At 48.1% G+C, this 20,316-nt stretch overlaps 2 protein-coding genes and 1 non-coding gene across 3 annotated transcripts in view; 2 read left to right on the forward strand and 1 right to left on the reverse strand.

Annotated features, from left to right (window-relative positions):
- The window catches only part of Plec (plectin), a 59,989-nt gene that overhangs the window by 2,893 nt on the left and 36,780 nt on the right, over nucleotides 1-20,316 (forward strand). The gene's annotated exons all lie outside the window — the stretch shown is intronic.
- On the reverse strand, nucleotides 5,921-6,336 carry LOC131896376 (large ribosomal subunit protein eL33-like). The gene has a single exon (XM_059246993.1). It carries the CDS (start codon nucleotides 6,280-6,282, stop codon nucleotides 5,950-5,952), a length of 333 nt encoding a protein of 110 aa, XP_059102976.1. The 5' UTR covers nucleotides 6,283-6,336; the 3' UTR covers nucleotides 5,921-5,949.
- On the forward strand, nucleotides 12,769-12,870 carry LOC131897286 (U6 spliceosomal RNA). The gene has a single exon (XR_009375638.1). It is a non-coding gene; the product is annotated as a U6 spliceosomal RNA (small nuclear RNA).

A 20,316-nucleotide genomic window follows, 5' to 3' on the forward strand; every position in this document is an offset into this window, starting at 1 on the left:
TTTGGTAAAGAAGAAAAAAGCCCGACCCCCCGCAAGCATGAGTCAGGGTCACAGTTTATGGTGCAGGACAAGAACAGAGCCTTCATGGGAACCATATAGCAATCGGTTTTAGCATGGATAGTGGGGTGGGGCTTGGGAGTGCTGACCAGACTGCTAAGTCATCTGGGCGAAAGGGATAAGAAGCAGGGCAGGAGTGAGTACTCTTGGTGAGTGGGTAAAGACTGGGGCTTGGGAATCTGCACGAAGCATCTGCCTGGGAGACTCACACATGGCCTGGAAAAAGGTTGGGAGTTATATACACATGCCAGTATGTCCACAGCAGGACCTGTCCGGGGTCTCAAACTCCTTTGAAGGCTGTGGCCTACCTGGTACCTGGTATTGTGGGTCATACCCTGTCCTGCGTTCCTGTCCTTTTCCACACTGGACTCTGAGCTCTGTTATCTGTTATCTGTCCCTGGCACCAGCGCACACACACAGTCCCCCACCCTGCACCCCGCACCCCTAGCTAGCATTTACAGGGTGTTTGCATGGATGAATGGTGACCGTCCAGGGATCCTCTGGAGTAGAGCTCAGCTGGCAGGGGTGAAGACTGGGCAGTTGTTTGGGGGCTCTTTGGAGAAGACTTATGGTTTCTTTACTGTGGAAAGTAAAACATGCTTTAAAAAAAAAAATCTAGCACAGTGGAACTACCTTAAAGAAAAGGAGGAAAAAGTGGCCTCTATGTGTGTGGGAGCGGGGGATAGAGAGGGGGAGGGGAGATAGAGCTTCCTTGTACTCACTAACTCTCAGACTATGATGACCTCTGGAGCTGATGACCTCTGGAGCCACTGGCTTTTCTTGTCAGCCCTTATTCCGTTGACCTCATGCTTATTATTGTTTGGATGTACTTCACATACCATAATACAAATCACTTGTTTAAAGTGTATAATTTGCCAGGTGGTGGCGGTGGCAGTGGCAGTGGTGGCGCATGCTTTTAATCCCAGCACTCGGGAGGCAGAGGCAGGCAGATCTCCAAGTTCAAGGCCAACCTGGTCTACAGATCGAGTTCCAGGGCTACACAGAGAATCCTTGTTATGAAAAACAAAAACAAAAACAAAAAAAGTACAATTTATTTTTTTTTTAAAGAGTATCGATGGAGTTGTACATCCATCACAGTCAGTTCCAGAACATTTTGTCCCTTAGTCCCCACTGTCACTGATCTGCTTTCAGCCCTTATGGATTCTGGATTGGGTAGTTCATCTAAATGAACTCCAACAATCTGAGTCTGCCTTCTTTTATATGTACCAGTATTTTATCCACCTCCCTTTTATTCCCATCCTCTTTTTTTTTTTTTTTTTTAAATGACAGGGTCGTACAGTATAGCCCAGACTGGTCTTGAACTCGCAATTCTCTTGCCTTCATGCCCTGAGTGTTGAGTTTACAGACATATCCCACCATGGCAGAAAATTTCATTTTTATGGATATAGCAACGTTTGTTTGTATATTTATTAGTTGATGAATGTTTGAGTTGTTATGACTAATGGTACCGTTAACATTTGCATCCACGTTTGTGTGTGGACTTGTGTCTTTCTCTTGGGTAGATGACTAGGGGTGGAATTGCTGGGTCATGTGGTAATTCTATATTTAACCATTTGAGGAACTGCCAGATGGTTTTCCACAGTGGCTGAAGTAGTCTACTTTCCCAATATCTCCGTGTGAAGTTTCCAGTTTCTTCACTCCTTTTATCCCCCTTTCTCTCCCTTCTCCATCTGTAAATCTTCATTTTTTTTCCTTTTGTGGAGTGGGGGATGGAACCCAGGGCCTTCAGCGTGCTAGCTACCTTCCTAATTTCTTGAAGTATCTTTTGAAATGCTTACGTTTTGGAAAAATACTTTTAATTAAAAAAAATTTACACTAATGTATTTATTGGGTGGGGGAAGCATGAGCTGTGGTGAGCACGTGGAAGTTAAAGGACAATGTGTGGCAATTCACATCTTTCCTTCCAGCTGGGTATCAGGGATTGAGCTCAGGTCCCCAACCTTGGTGGTAAGTGCCTTTTCCTGCTGAGCCATCTTCCCAGCTCACAAAGTATAATAAATTTTCATTATTATATATTTTATTTATTTGTTTGTTTTTTGTTTTTATGTCATATCTAAGAAAACCATTGCTTAAACCAAAGCTACAAAGATTTGTGCTTATGTTTTTTCTTCTTCTTCTTCTTCTTCTTCTTCTTCTTCTTCTTTTTTTGTGTTGCTGGGGTTGAACCCAGGGCTTCATACCTGAAAGGTGAGTGACCACTACCAAGCTACACTTCTAGTCATATATATTTAGCTCACTTTTTTTTTTTGTTTTAATTTTACTTTGAAGTTTCTGGGTGTAATGCCTGCTTGTATATACACCATGTGTGTGCAGTGCCTGTAGAGGCCAGAAGAGGGCATCAGATTCCCCCCCCGGAAACTAGAGTTACAGATGCTTGTGAGCTGCCTCCTAGATGCTGGGAACCAAACCTGCATCATCTGAAGGAGGGGCCAGTATTCTTCACAGCTGAGCTATATCTCCAACCCCTATACCTAGCTCTTCTGTTGAGGTCTTTGGTCTGTTTTGAGTTCATTTTGTGCATGACATGAAGTCGATATCCACGTTAGCATGTGAATATCTAGTTGACCCAGCATGGTTTATTGCAAAGATTCTTTCCCCACTGAATGCTATTAACAGTCTCATGTTTTTAAATGATTACAAAATGCCCTGTTACTTGGAAGCATCACTGTTTATTTACTTGATCCTTTCAGATGGACATTGAACTTATTTTAAAAGGTTATTGGGGCTGGAGAGGTAACTTGGCAGTTAAGTGCACTTATTCCTCTTCCAGAAGACCTGAGTTCTATTCCCAGAACCCACTCTGGTTGCCTTATTTTTATTATTTCAGCTCCAGGGGGCCCAACATCTTCTGGCTTCCCCAGGCACCTGCACTCATGTGGCACACACACACACACACAGACATATACCCATACATATAAATAAAAAAGTCATAAACATAACATCTTTTTTGTTTTGTTTTGTTTTTCAAGACAGGGTTTCTCTATGTGGCCCTGGCTGTCCTGGAACTTGCTCTGTAGACCAGGCTGGCCTCAAACTCACAGAGATCCCTCTGCCTCATGAGTGCTGGGATTAAAGGTGTGCGCCACCATGCCTGGCAGTAAAATCTTAAAAAATGAAAGAAACAAATAAGAAGATTGTATTTCTAGGGCCAGTGAGCTGGCTCAGTGTGCAGAAAGCACCTGCTGTGTGGGTCTAACAACCATGTTTCATCCCCAGAGCCCATGGAGGAAAGGGAGAACAAATTCTGAAAATTGTTCTCTGGCTTCAACAAGCACTCCTGACACATATATGCACACTCACATGTGTGTAAGCATACACACACACACTAATAAAGTAAAAAATATTGCATTTCTAGAGTGTTCTCCAGTGTAGATGAATCCTTCAGATGTGACACAGAACTCTACAGTCTTGCTGAGAAAATTCTAATTTGAGCTGGACAGTGGAGGCCCATGCCTTTAATCCCAATACTCAGGAGGCAGAGGCAGGTGGATCTCTGAGTTCGAGGCCAGCCTGGTCTACAGAGTGAGTCCCGGGACAGCCAGGACTACATAGAGAAACCCTGTCTTGAATTATCACCCCCGCAAAAGAAGAAATCTCTAATTTGATTTACTCTGTATTATTTGATTATTAATGAAGGCCAGCATCATTTCACGGAGTTAGTAACCATTCACATTTCTAATTGTTTTGAATGTATTTTGTGCGTACGTGTGTTGTGAGGGGGGAAGGGGAGAGAGAGTTAGATATCATAGATGTGTTACAGTGTGTATGCGGAGGTCAGGGGACCGCTTTCGGGTGTTGTTTCTCTGCCTCCACCATGTGGGCCCTGGGGATTGAACTCAGGTCGTCAGGATTGGTGCCTTTACCTGCTGAGCCGACTCACTGTCCTTAGCTCGCTCTTTCTTCCTTTCTTTTCTCTCTCTCTCTTTTTTTGAGTTGCCTGTTTAAAAGTGTTGTTAATTTTGACATGAATTTTTCCTGTGTGTGTGTGTGTGTGTGTGTGTGTGTGTGTGTGTGTTAAGGTGTGTATGAGTACACCTATGTGCGCATGTATGCGGATGTCCGAGAACAATCTCTCTGTTGTTATTCCTGGTTGCTATCCTTTATTGTTGCTGTTTGGAGACAGGGTCCCTCACTGGCCTGGAACAAGTAGGAGAGGCTGGCAGGCCAGGGAGCCCCATGGATATGCCTATCTCTGCTTCCCCAGCTCTGGATTATAAACATGTGCTTCCACACCTGTATGTGTAAGAGTGTTTGCCTGCACACGTCTGTGCTCCACGTGTGTGTCTGCAGAGGCAAGAAAAGAGATTCCCCAGGAACTAGAGTTACAAACAATTGTAAGCCTCATGACGGTGTTGGGAATTGAACCCAGGACCTCTGGAAGAATAGCAGGTGTTCTTGATGTCTGAGCCATCTCTCCAGCCCCACCCCTGGCTTTTAACATGGTTGCTAGGATTCTAACTCAGTTCCTCATACCTGTGTGGCAACTATTTTACTGACTGAGCTAGTGCTACTTTTTTTTTTTTTTTTTTTTTTTGGTGTTTCAAGACAGGGTTTCTCTGTGTAGTTTTGGTGCCTGTCCTGGATCTCACTCTGTAGACCAGGCTGGCCTCGAACTCCCAGAGATCTGCCAGGCTCTGCCTCCTGAGTGCTGAGATTAAAGGCGTGCGCGCCACCGCCGCCCGGCACTCCATTTTTTTTTTTAAAAAAGAAAACTTCTTTTTCATCTGCGAGAGCTCTTTAAATATTTATATCTTTATACATTATGTAATTTTCATATTTTCTGGTTATTTTGAAAGCAAGTGAAGGTTTATTTTAGTATAACCTTTCTATAGAAAAACGTACAAATTCTACACATACGGCTTCCATTTCAAGGTTGTCTTGTGATCACCAACCAGACCATAAAACAGCAGTTTGGATGCTGAATCTAACATCATCAATCTGTCTTTTTTATTTTTTGGTTTTTTGAAAACAGGGTTTCTTTTCTGTGTAGCCCTGGCTGTCCTGGAACTCACTCTGTAGACCAGGCTGGCCTCAAACTCAGAGATCCACCTGCCTCTGCTTCCCAGTTATCAATCTGTCTTTATTTGAGTCTGTTGATAGCAACTTCGGGCAAATTAGTTTTAACTATTTAATTTAATAATAAAAATAATTATTATTGGAGCCTGGAGTGGTGGCACATGCCTTTAATCCCAGCACTTGGGAGGCAGAGGCAGGTGGATCTCTTAGTTCAAGGCCAGCCAGTTCCAGGACAGCCGGGGCTACACAAGAAACCTTGCCTCAAAAAAAATAGTTATTATTATTATTATTACTTGAGATGGGGTCTGACTATGTTTCCCATTTTGGTCTCAAACTCCTGTGCTCAAATGATCCGCCTCAGCTGAAACTGTGTGTACCACAGTTCCTGCCCAGAATCGTCTTGCAAATTTGCCAGTTTTCATTCTGTGACCTTTGGATTTTATGCTGTGGTTTGAATGGCTTTCTTTTGTTAAAAAACAAAACTGTGGGCTGGAGACATGGCTCACTAGTTGAGAGCCCTTGCTGCTTTTCTAGAGGAGCCAACTTTGGTTTGCAGCACCCACATCTTGAGACTCACAATAATAGCCTGTAGCTCCAGCTCCAGCAAAACACAACATCCTCTCTGGCACCTGCACACATGTGTGCATACACACAGTGACACACACACACATACACAGGAGTAAAATAGAAACAAAATAAAACCACATACATCTGTTTATTTTCTACCTTTAACTTGTTTGGAATTGGGGGGGATGCTGAAATATGTAAGAGGCTTCAGAGTCTGGGTGTGTGTTCACAGGCAACAAAGAATATTTTTTTTTTCAAATCTACTTTTATTTATTTACTTTCATTAGTTTAAATCCGGGAAGGGTACAGCATCACACGGATTCTGTGTCCGATGGCCTTTGCAGGAAGGTTGCTTCGGAATTTGGCACAAACCATGCCACTGTTTCCATGGGCCCGGGTTACTTTTCCCCAGATCACTCTGGTTTTGTTTGGTTTGCTTCCAGGTGTCACTGTGTTGTTTTTTGCTTTATACACATAAGCACATCTCTTGCCCAAGTAGAATTCAGTTTCATCTCGAGCATAAACACCTTCAATTTTAAGAAGAGCTGTGTGCTCTCTCTGGTTCCGGAGACCTCGCTTATAGCCAGCAAAAATGGCCTTGCACCAAAGCCTTCCAGACATATTTGCCCTTTAGAAGTCCTGTTCCCAGCAGGCCTTCACCGGCGCCAAGATGGCGGAAAGCAACAAAGAATATTTTAAACATCTTTTCTCCCATCAAACTCAGCTTCCTGAGAGCAGGGCCCATGGCTTGCTGCATCTCTGCATCCCTGAGCCAAGTCCCACCTCAGTTGCTGGGCATGGCAGGTGCACTCTGAGCTGGACCCCACAGCACCCCACCTTCCGGAGTGACTCCTTAGTTCTTCTAAGAAGCTGCTGAGGTGGCAGTGGAGATAGAGAGCAGCTGGGTGGAGGTAGCACGTCCGTGTTAGGGAAAGTAGAATGGTAGGTTGGCATTGGGTGTGTACAGCTGACCCTAAGATAAGGATGTGTATAGCGAGCCAAGATGCTGAGAAATACTTATTGGGCTTGACTGAGAACAGATCTGTTTCCTAAGACCCTCCAAGTCAAGGGACTGGGCATATGCAGAACACTAGGCAAGGAGGAGAGGGTTATCTGGGCATGAGGTGTGTGTGTGTGTGTGTGTGTGTGTGTGTGTGTGTGTGTGTGTGTGTGTTGTTCTTTTTGATACAGGGTCTCTGTGTAGCCTGGAAATCTTTTATGTAGACTAGGCTTGCCTGCCTGTCTTTGCCTGCCTAGTGCTTGAATTAAAAGCCGGCGCCACCACATCCAGTTTGAGCACCAAGTCCTAAGAGGAAGCAGAATCAGAAAGAGTGCCTGGGAGCAACGGATGAGGAGCCACAGAGACCTCTGCCAGATTCTTTAGGGGTACAGTCAGATTCCAGGCACTAAGGGATGTGTGGGAGGCTGTTGGGAGTGGAAGCTGATGGAAGATGACAGTGCTCCCCATGTGGCTTGGGATACAGGCCTTTACGGTTCTTCATTCCTGACCTCTCTGTGGGGCTTGGGCCCTGGTTTAGCTGTGGAAGCGTCCTCTAAGTTGGAGTTAGCTGTTGTCTGTTCTTTCTTTCTTTCTTTCTTTCTTTCTTTCTTTCTTTCTTTCTTTCTTTCTTTCTTTCTTTTCTCCCTTCCTTCCTTCCTTCCTTCCTTCCTTCCTTCCTTCCTTCCTTCCTTCTTTCTTTCTTTCTTTCTTTCTTTCTTTCTTTCTTTCTTTCTTTCTTTCTTTCTTTCTTCCTTCTTTTTCTTTTCTTCCCCCCAAGACAGGGTTTCACTGTGTATCTCTGGCTGCCCCGGAACTCACTCTGTAGACCAGGCTGGCTTCAAACTCGGAGACTCACCTGCCTCTGCCTCCCAAGAGCTGGAATTGAAGGCGTGTGCCACCACTGCCCGGCTATTGCCTTTCTCTGAGGGGAGGCATGCTTGCTCTGACTGGGTTTACCACTCTGTTCCTGCTTCTAGCATCTTGGAAGTCTAGCACTTCTGTTTCCTTCCGTCTTTGTCCCTTTAGTCCAGGCTGGCAGGGTTGCTATGGCACAGCATTTTCATAAATCTGTGTCTTCCTTCTGTGTCACAGAGAGCCAGGCCGCTAACCAAGAGTGCCTGCCACAGGGCTTTTCTAGATAATCTCTTTCCTCCTGACTCTGCAGAGGTAGTTGAATGGACTCATGAGTCACACATAGGCAAAAGGCTATCTAGTCACACATGTGGCTTTCTTTCCAGAGCATCCTGTCCAGACAGTGACATTTCCAGTGTCGGCATCTTTTTGCAAACTGAGTAGCCTGTGAATTTCCCAAATCACCAATGCTGGTTCCTTTTTGCTTAACAGCTCCTTCCTCAATTTCTTTTTCTTCCTGACTTTTAAGATGAGCCACAAGAAGCAGCTGAACTCTAACTGCTTGGAAACTGTTTCAGCTAAAAATCCATGTTTGTTGCTTACAAATTCTGCACTCAACAGTGGAACACAATCCAGTCGACTTTGGCCGCTTCAAGACAAGGATAACCTTGCTTCTAGTATCTGAGAATATGTTTTCCTTATTTATTTCTTCCTGTATCTCTGTCTCTCTGTCTCTGTCTCTCTCTGTGTCTCTGTGTCTCTGTGTCTCTGTATCTCTGTCTCTGTCTCTGTCTCTGTCTCTCTCTCTCTCTCTCTCTCAGGACAGGGTTTCTCTATATAGCCCTGGCTGTCCTGGAAATGGCCCTATAGAACAGGCTAGCCTTGAACTCAAAGATCTACCTGCCTCTTTCTCCTTCTTGACAGGATCTTACTATGTATTCCTGGCAGGCCTGGAACTCACTATATAGATCACCATGGCCTTGAACTCATAGAAATTAAAAATTGATCTGCCTCTGCCTTTGGAGTGCTGGGATTAAAGACCTCCCCCTTCCTTCCTCCCTCCTTCCCTCCCTCCCTCCCTCCCTCCCTCCTTCCCTCCCTTCCTGTCTTAGTTACTGTTCTATTGCTATGAATAGACACCACAACAAGGCAACTTAGGGCTTACAGTTTCAGAGGGCTAGAGTCCATGACCATCATGGCAGGTACCATGGCAACAGGCAGGCATATCACTGGATCAGTAGCTAAGAGCTTACATCCTGATCTGAAGAAAGAGAGAAAGAGATTGGGCTTGTTGTGGCCTTCAGAAACTTCAATGCCCACCCCAGTGACACACCTCCTCCAATAAGGCCACACCCCCTAATCCTTCCCAAACAGTTCCACTAACTGGGGAGCAAATATCCAAGCATGTGAGCCTATAGGGGCCATTCTCATGCAACCCTCCACACCTTTCTTTCCTTTTTTTTTTGGAGAGGGGTCTCATGTATCCCAGACTTAACTTCAGCTCACCATGTAGCCAGAGATGACTTTGTACTTTTGATACTCCTGCCTTCAATTCCCCGGTGCTGGATTGCAGCCATGTGTCACCACTGTCACTGTGCCTAGTTTATGAGATGTTGGGGATCAAACCCTGGGTTTCGTGCATGCTAGGCAAGCATCCTTCCAACTCACTCACATGATTCCACCAGCAACATCTCTACGCTTCTTGCTATCCCTCCTTCTCCTCCTTCTCTTAAATGTTGGTCTCACTGTACTGCCTGGGATAGCTTGAAACTCCTTGGCTCAAGCAATCGTCCTATCTTGGCCTTCAAAGTAGCTGGGATGGGGTCCTACCATGTGACACGACACCCTCTTTCATCCTCCATGTTCCTACCAGCGACTAGGTAAGGCAGTCCTAGGCTTTTTCGCTCATATGCCTCAAAATTCTCCAGTTTCTGTCTGTTACCTAATTTTAAAGCCATTTCCACATTTTGATGTTGTTTTGTTGAGACAGGGTCTCTCTATGTAGCCCTTGCTGACCTGGAACTGGCTATGTGGACCAGGCTGGCCTCAAACTCAGAGATCCACCTGCCTCTGCTTCCTAAATGCTGGGATTAAAGATGTGCACCACCATGCCTGGCCTCCATTTCCACATTTTCAGATATTTGTGACACATCACCCCATACCTTGTAATAATATCTGCATTTATTTCCTTGGTCATTTTAGACCACAGCAGGCCAGAAGTCCAGCATCCAAGCATTGTGGGCGCTTCCTCTGGAGGCACTTGGGAAAATCCTGCCCTTCCTTGGCTCCGACTGCATCCTTCTAAGTCTCTGCCTCTGTGTTTTTCCTCTTCTATGTCTCCTAAGGACACTTGTCCTTAGACCTGGGACCACCTAAATAATCCAGGACGACCTCATTTTGGGGTCTTAATTAGATCTTGTCTCCAAGTAAGTTTACATTTATGAATTTCAGGGACATAGGTGTATGTGTTGGGAGTCTGCCATTTTGTTCCCTCTTCAAATTGTCCTCTAGTGTTTGATTGATGTAAAACTTAGGCATGTTTTCTTTGTGTTTTTTTTTTTAAACCATGCTGGCCCCATGTTTTTTATTGTGCTTTATACTGACTTTATACTGTAGTGTTACGAAGTATTTTAGACCTTTGTAATGATTTTTTTAGCAACTAGGTTTTTTGTTTGTTTGTTTGTTTTACATGTGTAAGTGTTTTGCCCGAATGTATGTATGTCTGTGCATCACTTGCATGCCTGGTGCCCTTGGAGGCTAGAAGAAGGTGCCAGTTCCTCTTGAACTGGGGTTACAGATGATTGGGAGCTACCATGTGGGTTCTGGGGAATAGAACATGGGTTCTCTGGAAGATCAGTGAATGTGTTTAACCACTGAGCCTTCTTTGTAACCCAGCCAACTAAGGCTGGGTTTATCTAAAGAAGGTACCCAGTGAACTGTAGCAGCTCATTCATTCATTCATTCATTCATTCATTTATTATGTTTTGAGACAGGATTTCTCCATGTAGCCCTGGCTGTTCTGGAACTCTGAAGACCAAGGTAGCCTCAAACTCAGAGGTCTGCCTGCCTCTGCCTCCTGGCTTTTCTCTTTTAGAAAATAGATCCTCCCCCACCCCCAGATTATTTTATGTGTATGAGTGTTTGTATGTATGGGTACCCCCTGGAATTGGAGTTACAGATGGTTGTGAGTAACCACGAGGGTTCTGGGAACTGAACTTGGGTCCAATGCAAGAGCAACAAGTATTCTCAACTGCTGAGCCATCTCTCCAGCACTGACCTTTGTAACTTTTTGAGACAGGGTTTTTCTGCATAACAGCCCTGACTGTCCTGGAACTCACTGTGTAGACCAGGCTGGCCTCGAACTCACAGAGATCTGCCTGCCTCTGCCTCCTGAGTGCTGGGATTAAAGACATGGACTACTACACCTAGCTGATGTACACCTGGCTGACCTTTGTAACTTTTTAATGATAGAATATGAATAGCTTTCTGTGACATTAATTACATTGTCATACTCCTATGTTTATTAATTATTAATAATAAAATATGGTAATGTCCTAGGTTCGTTCTACATTGCTAACAAAATGCATGCGAATGAGTATTTTACACATGATCTTAGAAGTAATTGAGAGTGGCTTATTATTAACTTATTTTTGGGTTTTTCAAGACTGGGTTCTCTATGTAGCCCTGACTATCCTGGAACTCACTCTGTAGACCAGGCTGGCCTTGAACTCAGGGATCTGCCTGCTTTTGCCTCCCGACGCCTGGCGAGACTGGATATTTTAATAAAGAAAAGAAGCTTATTTAGCTTGAGGTGTTGGAGATTGAAAGTCTACAACCAGATGACGGCAACTGGTTGGCCTCTTGTGAGGAGGGAGGGACTTTAGGCTGCACTAGAGTAAGTGGCATCATGTGGGAGAGCTAATGACTGTGGAAGAGAGATCCTGGGAAGGTCCAGGCTCATTGAGAACAATCTGCTCTGGCAAGCACTAATCTTGTCCCTTGAGAGACAGCAGCCCTGTGAGACAACATTAATCCTTCTTAAACAGATAGCTATTTCTCTTAGGGTTTGCTGCTCCAATCCTTTACCTTGAGGAGTTAAGCCGCAGCGTGAGTTTTGGTGGGGACAAATCACATCCAAACCATAGCGGTGAACACATCTGATTAAACCTTTTCCTTCTCCTAGAACACTGAGGTTAATGATTAGTTTTCTGTTAAATTATGAACTGCTATAGGTTGGATGGTTCACATGGTAAAGGTACTTATTCCCAAGTCTGATGACCCGAATTTGTCCCCAGGAGCCACATGGTGGAAGGAGAGAACTGACTTCTACAAGTTGTCCTCTGACTACCACTGCACTACCACATGCACACAACAGACAGACAAATAGTTTAATTTTCCAATTTTCAAAATGTAGGGTTTATTTACACCGAACTGCAATGATCATGTTGGTAAAAGTCCAAAAGTCTGGACTTCTGAGACTTGTTGATGAGGAGACAGCAAATAGCTGAGTGGAAGTGTCAGTCAGAAACAATATGTATATGAGCAGGAAAGAAGAGCCACCCTCCTGTGTGCCCACTGAGGGAGCAGGTGGATGTCTTTTACTTTTTTTTTTTGTTTGTTTGTTTGTTTTTTGTTTTTTGTTTTTTGAGACAGGGTTTCTCTGTGTAGCTTTGCGTCTTTCCTGGAACTCACTTGGTAGCCCAGGCTGGCCTCGAACTCACAGAGATCCACCTGGCTCTGCCTCCCGAGTGCTGGGATTAAAGGCGTGCACCACCACCGCCTGGCAGGTGGATGTCTTTTACCTATGGATGTGTGGGGCTGATGGAAGGGCCAGGGTTGAAGCATGTATATCAGATGTCACCCTTTTACATTAGAAGGCAGAATATGAAGATTGTGTTAGGGTTTACTTGATTATTTCCATAGGGAAACTGTAGGAATGAGCAGGAAGTGGTTGTATTTACACTGTGTTTGGGATCATGAAGGGACTGGATGGAAGGAAGACTTTAATTCTCTACTTTTAATATTTTTAATATTCCTTTTTTTTTCCCCCTGAGACAGCGACTCTAGCCCGGGCTGGACTCAAACTCTCCATGTAGCTGGGGATGATCTTGATCAACATGTTTTTTTAAAAACCCTCCTCCCCCACCAACCCCTGTTGCTGAGGATCAAATCCGACTGGGGTCTGTGTGTGCTGGGCAGATGCTCCGCCACTGAGCTGCATTCCCAACCCTCTGTCCAACCAAGTTTCGGCCACTTGCTCAGGCAGCAATATGCTGAATTTGGAATGACACAGAGGATATTAACATGACCCCTGCACCAAGTATGATGCTCAAATTCAGGAAGTGTTCCATATTAAAAAATAAGCACATTTTAAAATAATTTCTAAGATGTTTGCTGGTATTGCAATTGATTCTCCCTAGGAGTACCAGAAAGAGTGGATTTCTACCTCTCCAACATCCAGTGTTAACAGTTTCAAAGAAATATGTATCCTTACCATTACATAAGTGAACAGGTGAGGTAAATATTAACAGAGTCTCCCTGAACCAGCAAGTGGGTCAACCAGAACCATAGTTAGTGTTTGTTCCTAGGCAGCTTACTGAGCATAGTGTCTGGGAAGTTGGACAGCTGCATTCTGAATGGGGTCTGTTGACTCACACTTAGCTGGGTGTGGTGGTGCATGCCTTTTTTAATACCAGCCCTCTAGAGGCAGAGGCAGGTGGATCTCTGTGAGTTCCTGGCCAGCCAAAGATACACAGTGAGACACTGGCACGTCTTGGGTCTTTTTTTTTTTTTTTCATTTTTTGAGAGAGAATCTCACATAACCGAGGCTGCCTCAAACTTGTTTATGTAGCTGCGCATGACCTTAAATTCTGACCTCCTGATTATCAGGATTATATAGGCATGAGTCACTGCACCAGACTCTTGGGGCTTTTGAAAATGTATTTGCAGCCCTCAGTCCAGTGAACTCTGACTTATTTTGGGCAGGGATGGGTTGAGTTTGTTTGTGTGCTAAGAGGAGCAATGGAGGGTACACAGGGCTTTGCTGGGTCCTGATGCTAGGGTAAGAGCCATACTTGTCTCTCTCCCTTTGCTCTCTCACACCCTCTTTCCCACAACCTCCCATAACCTCCCGTAGTCATTGCCAGTGGGGAAACTTCTGGGACTGACTTTGTGATTTCAAAGGGACATTATCCTCATATTAATAACATACGTCTTTCCTAGTTTACTGGTCCCTTTTTAAGTCTCAAGATGGCAGCCAGGCTGGACTCAAACTCACAATCCTCTTGCCTCAACCTTTGGGTGCTGGGATTACAGATTTGGGTTACCATGCCTAGCGTACTGGACCGTGTGTTGTGGTGGTGGTAGTGGTGGTGTGTACTTGTATGTGAGTGTGTGTGTGTGTGTGTGTGTGTGTGTGTGTGTGTGTGTGTGTTGGCCAGAGTTCAGTTTGCAGTGTCTTCCTCTGTTGATTTCATTCTATCTTATTCTTGAGACAGGGTCTCTTACTTATCAGGAGCTTGCCTTTTAGACTAGTCTGGCTGGCCGGTGAGCCCACGGTATATTCTTTTCTCCACCCACCCAGTGCTGGGGTGTAGATGGGCCGTAGTGCCTGGCTCATCTGGGACCTAGGGATCTGAAGTGAGGTCCTCATTCCTGCATTTACCCACTGACCCCCGTCTCCGGCCCTTTAAAAAATGATAGGCTTTTGTTGTTGTTGTTTGTTTGCTTGTTTTTTCAAGATTGGGCTTCTCTGTGTAGTCCTTGCTGTCCTGGAACTTGCTCTGTAGACCAGGCTGGCCTTGAACTTGGAGATCCACCTGCCTCTGCCTCTCTAGTGCTGGGATTAAAGGCATGTGCCACCACCACCTGGCCTGAAAAGAAAAATGATAATTGTTTAATCAATGAGTTGTTAGAGGAGAGGCTAGTAGCTGGCAGTAGAGCTCTTGGCCAGCGTGTATGAGGCCCTGGTGTCTGTCTCCACCACATCAGACTCACAAGGAAAGCAAGCCAGGAAACAAATGAGCTGACTGTGCATTAGAGACTGTCTGCGGGTTTTTAAAATTTTTAAACATTTATTTTATTTTAGCCGGGCATAAAGCATGTGGTGGCACATGCTTTTAATCCCAGCACTCAGGAGACAGAGGCAGGGGAATCTCTGAGTTCGAGGCCAGCCTGGTCTACAGAGTGAGTTCCAGGACATCCAGGGGTACAGCTACACAGAGAAACCCTTTCTCAAAAAACAGAAACAAAAGTAAAACAAAACTAAATTGTTGTGTGTATGAGTGTTTTGCCTGCATGTATGTCTCTGCACTGTGTGCCTGATGTCTGAAGAGGCCAGAAAAAGGTGCCAGATCTTCTGGAAATGGGGTTTACAGATGGTTAGGAGCAGCTTCGTGGTACTGGGAATCCAACTTGGTTCCTCCGGAAGAGCAACCAATGCTGTTAATTGATGAGCTATCTCTCCAGCCCCATTCTTTTGTTTAAAAAAATACTTTATTTTATTTTACGTGTATGTATGTACACCATGTGCATACAGTACCTGTGGAAGCCAGAAAAGGCAATGGATCTCTTGGAACTGGAGTTACAGATGGCTGCGAGCTGCCCTGTGGGTGCTAGGAAGCAAATCTAGGTCTTTGTAAGAGCAGTAAATGCTCTTACCCACTGAGCCAAGCCCTCCCCCGGATTATTTTCCTCAGTTCAGTGGTAAAGTAAGCAGTAGTGGTGGAGGTCCTCGGAAATCTATCTTCCCTGGACTCTACACGTCCACTTCTTCATTAGGCCCATGTGTGCTTGGTGCCAGCTTAAGGGGGTGGACGGAGGAGAGGTCAGGTGCCATGAAACACACAGGAAGGCCTTTCTGCAGAGACCTGGAGATGGCGTTTTACTGAGTCCGGTCTCCTGGGTTGGAAGGTATCCACTGACATGATTGACAGCTGTCATCGATCACCCTGCACAGGATCCACTGGGCTACTCCCCACTAACATAGTCCACAACCCGTGAGCCCCAACAGGAAGGCTGCCATTGCGGACAGACAGGGTTGACGATGGGCACCTTGAGGGGAGCGCCAGCCTGAGGTTGAAACCAGCCTGTTTCAGAACCAAAGGGGAAGGCCCAAGGCCTCAGGGGGTGAGCATCTGTTGTGCAGAATGGGTGGAGGCAGGATTGGACCAGGGATTCCCCCTTGGATTGGGCACGCAGCAAAGCTTGCTAGGGTCACAGGGCATGTGCGAGGAAGGGTTGTTCTATGTGCAGAGCAGAGGATCTGGCTTGAGCTGGATCCTGGGTCCTCAGGGTGTTCATTCCTTTCTCAGTATTGTCAGAGAGCCTCAAGAGGACTTGTGTGTCCCTAGGCCGGATGACATGATGGATGGGGCCCTTAGTCACCACGGGAGCGGCGTGTGGCCAGACTGCCTCTCCTCTGAAGAACAAGCTGGAGGTTGTGGGTTTCCTGCCGTGCCCCATGCTGGAGAGCCCAGCCGCAGTCAGTGCCCTGTTGCTTTACAAACCCTGTTGCTTTGTCAGTAAAACTTGTCTGTAATCCACGGTTGATTGCCAGGGAATCTGGGCAGTGAGGCGGGGAAAAGCTGAGCACTGTGGCGAGGGCCCAGATGGTGCTCCTCATCAAACAAAGATGGAGAAACAGGCATCCTGCTTTTGTGCTGCCACCAGGCTTCCTCCCCAAGGCCATCTCTCCTGCCCCCAGGCCCGTCTCCATCCCCAGCCTGGAGATCTGCGGGTTCTCGGAGGGGTGGCTCAGCAGTTAAGAGCAGAAGACCCGGCTTCAAAACAAGGTGGACAGCTTCTGAAAAACACCTGAGTTTGCCTGTAAGTCTGCGTACACTCCACATGCGCAGACACAAGACACAGACACACACACACACACACACACACACACACACACACGAATTGTTTACATGTAGGCTGAACCTCTGCTTGTCCAAGTACAACTTAGTAAAAAGTAGAAATTTAGGTGGGAGTATTTAGATTTTTTTTTTCCCCTTCAGACAGAGTTTCTCTGTGTAGCTCTGGCTGTCCTGGAACTCCCTTTGTAGACCAGGCTGGCCTCAAACTCAGAGATCCACCTTCCCCTGCCTCCTGAGTGCTGGGATTAAAGGCATGCACCACCATGCACGGTGAAAATCATGTTTTAATTCTTTACTATTTTCCCCACGTTTAGAAACTAGTAGACTGGCTGAGTCCCAAAGAGGGCAGGAATAGGGGCTGAGCTGAGGGGTTCAAGAGCCAAATGGGACTGATACCTGTGTCTGTGGCCACCATCACCCCTGTGCCATTTTCATGGCCTCCCTGGCTCTGACGTGACCCATAGTAGTAGGCCTGTCCGCAGAACGATGGGTACTCTGAACCTGAGAGGCCAGTAGAGGGTCTTGGGAGAGGCCCAAAGAAGAGAGTAGACTTGAGTAGGACAGGAGACTGAGGGAGGCTGGAAACATCCTGTGGAGGTCACCTCTGGCCCTCATTGTTTACCCAGCACAGAAGACCTAGGGTCCACCTGTTCTCTGGGTACTTCCTGTGGGACATGGAAAGAGATAGAACTGATTTCCTGCTGGCATGGCATCCTGTCCAGGATGCAGGCTGTTAGCAACAGTGTGTTGCTGACCTCTGTGGTGGTTGGACCAGATCAGCTGTTGCCTGCTTCTTGGTGATGGTGTTGTAGCGGTGCAGGAGCAGAGAGGACTGGACCCTGTGGCAGCAAGTGGGCATACTGAAGGGCAGAGTCAGAAGACTTGGTGGAGCTGGCTATGAGGGATAGTGACCCCAACGTTGTGTCCTGAGCCACAGGGCTGGTGGGGGGGTGGGATGCCATAGAGCTGGGCAGACAGGGCATGACAAAACAGTCAAAGGCTGCGACATAGAAGCATCTTGAGCCTAGGATGGTGGAGTGACCAGGTATCACACTTGAAGAGATTGGATGGGACAGGACCTAGGGAAGGGGCACACTGCTGGTTGCCCTCCAGTTCCATCTGTGGGGCAAAGCTGGAGGTCTAGACTGTGTGTCCCTCGCAGGGAGCAGATAGGTGGCTGAGGCCCCAGTGTGAGGGACCGGCCCTGTGCAGGTGCGACCTTCGGGCCAGTCACAGGATTCTCAGGTAGCAGAGGCCCTGGATGGTGGCGCTGGCCGTGCGTACATACTTGGCTGCTGTCTGTTGTCTGGGTAGTCGGGCTGGACTTTCTTGGTTAGGAAGCTCATGCTGGCTGTGTAGAAGGGGAGGGGCAGGGGCAGTGCGGTGCATGGCCTGGAGCATGCGCTTTGGGCAGTAGTAGTGTCCTGAACATTGATTAGCAGAAGCCCCGCCTCTGGCTAGCAAGCCCTGCCCCGCACCTCCCAGCTCCTCCCTCAGGCTGCAGTGCTGGCCTTGAGCAGTGCGGTGCGGTGTGGTCCTGGACACAGTGGCTGCAGCACACCGTCCTCAGCCCCTAAGTGAAGACATGGACCCCTCGAGAGCCATCCAGCATGAGATCAGCTCCCTCAAAGGTACAGTCTGGAGGAGCCTGGCTCCCAGACACTCAGTGACCTCTGCCGGGTGCACCATCCCACGGGTCAGGGTCAGCTGGTAGCACCGAAAGGTGCGGCGCTGGAGATGGAGGACCCTAGGCTCGTGCCCTTCTGGGTTTCCTCCTAGGGCTGGGTGAGAGGACCTCCTGCAGCAGCCCTGCAGCCCTGCAGCCCTGCAGTGAGTACTGGGTTGGGCAGTGCTGACTGCAGCGGCAGTACCAGTGGGAGAGAGCAAGCAAGCAGTCAGCCTGCGCTCCCCGCCTTGGCCAGATGCCTCACAGATTGGGGTTTGAGCAGGCAGTGGAGGCCTGTGGGGACCTTCATGCCCAAGGCATTAGGCGCCAGACGGGCTGGCCCTGGGAAAGGCCACACTGTGGCTCTTTGTCCGGGGTTGGGGGGCTAGGGACTGCCCAAGGGCGCTGTCTGGTTGCTCTGGAAACCTAAAGGGGCCAGCCAGGGAGCGTGGCTGGTCTCTTTCAGTGCTGAATCAGCAACTTCTCACAGTGTTTCTGCAAGATAGAGTCGGGCACAGGGCGTCCTCCTAAGCCCAGAGACCCTGAAGACAAGCAGACCCGGACCAGGGTTGTGTGTATGCCTGCGCACGTGGGAGCAGATGTGGGAGGACATGTTGTTCTAGGCTCCTCCCTGCGGTCTCACGCCTGCAGGTGCTCCGGCTAGGCGGGAGGGAGGAGACATTCCCTAACCCCTCGCTCTGGTGCTGGGAGCTACTGCCCTCTCCTGCCTAGGGGTGGGATGGGGATGGTGGCTGGGTTGAGTTAGTTACTGTAAGGGTACCCACGTGGGCCTGGACCGAAGAGACTTCAGGTCCAAGGGCCCAGAGGACTTTAGATCTGGCTGGAGATCGTTTGGGGGACGGTGGTGGGCTATATATTGGCTTGGTGGGTGTGAGATTGGGGATTTGATGGAATTGGGGAATCATGTCAGGAAGATGGGGGGGCAGTGTTGAGTGGGGATGGGGGTAAGTATAGGGTACTGGGGAGAGGTGTCTGAGGGACAAGCCAAGCGACTAGGAACTTGTCTGGACATAGAGCTGGGTTGGCACTGGTCCGAAAACTAAAACACCGGTGTCGAGAGTCCCGAGGTGCTGCAGGGATGGCAGTGTGTGGCGGCTATACACTCTCGGTCATGCAGACCTGATTTAGGGCTGCCCCGCCCTCCCAGGGCTGGGCCCCGAGGGCCTGGCCCCCTTCCTGCCTTGGCCTGGCTAGGGGCGTGGTACCGGGAGAGCCCTGCGGCAGGGAGCTGGCTGAGCTGGCCCTCGGGGAGGGCTTTGGGAACTGCTGGCCGAGCCTTCAGAGTTTCCACCCGCCACCGGCCCTGCGTCTGTATGTTTGGAGTCTGCCGGGGCGCCATGGTGACAGCCCATAAACCCGCCCGTCCCACGTACTGCTTTGTTGGCTGCCTGCCTGCCGCTGGCCAGCGCCTCCCACCGCAGGATCCCCCACCCCCGCCCTATTTATAATCAGTTCCTGAGTTTGCAGGGCTTGGTGGGAATGGGTGTGTCCGCTGAGGGAGAGCCTTAGTGGATGGGGGTTTGGTGGGGCACCACCTGGAGAGCCGGGGTATTGGGTGGCACCCGGCACAGACCCTATCCGTGCTGGACCCTCAGCTGGCAGCCCTTAAGACATGTGAGAGAGTTCCTCTTCCTTTCACTTCGTCCCTGATGGTGTCCTCGTGTCCTCTCCCCAGCACCTGCCCCTCCGGCCACAAGTGGACACTCAGGCTTCCTGGGGGTAGGGAATTTTTAGATGACAAGGCCACCAAGCCTGGGGTGTCAGGGACTTGGTGACTTTGATTTCCTACGGCAGCTGGGAGTCCCTGGCCTTTAACAGCTGTGCTGGAGGTGTGGGTGGATGGAGGCCTCACCCAGAGCGCTCCACCCTGAGCTCTCTTCAGAGGTCCTGGGCTGGAAAGTGGCTTTGTTTCCGTCCTGGCATGGGAGTGTTAAAATCTGTGGTGGTTTGGAGATGGAGGACTGTCCCTTTCTTTTTCTGATGACAGCAGGGGTCGTGCCTGCAGCCAGCTGTCTGTGTGTTCCGGCTGCTGCCTCTGCTCTTCTTCAGGTCTCTGCCCCCCCCCCCCCCCCAGGTTCCTCTCTGGCTCCTGATCTTCTCCCCTTGGACTCTTCCGGTTTTCCAGTTCAGGCCACTCGTCCTTTCAGATAGCTGTGAACCGATGACCCCCAGAGATCACAATCTTGGGGGGGTGTCCTTGCCATGAGGGGCCCCCCTGCTCTCTCTGCTCCCCTTTTTCTGCCCATTCTGTC

The sequence above is a fragment of the Peromyscus eremicus genome, chromosome 20 (genome assembly GCF_949786415.1).
Source record: "Peromyscus eremicus chromosome 20, PerEre_H2_v1, whole genome shotgun sequence".
Lineage (NCBI taxonomy): Eukaryota > Metazoa > Chordata > Mammalia > Rodentia > Cricetidae > Peromyscus > Peromyscus eremicus.

Bases quoted from the DNA above. Each gene is read 5' to 3' on its own strand.
- LOC131896376 (XM_059246993.1), bottom strand. From the start codon at position 6,282: ATGTCTGGAAGGCTTTGGTGCAAGGCCATTTTTGCTGGCTATAAGCGA.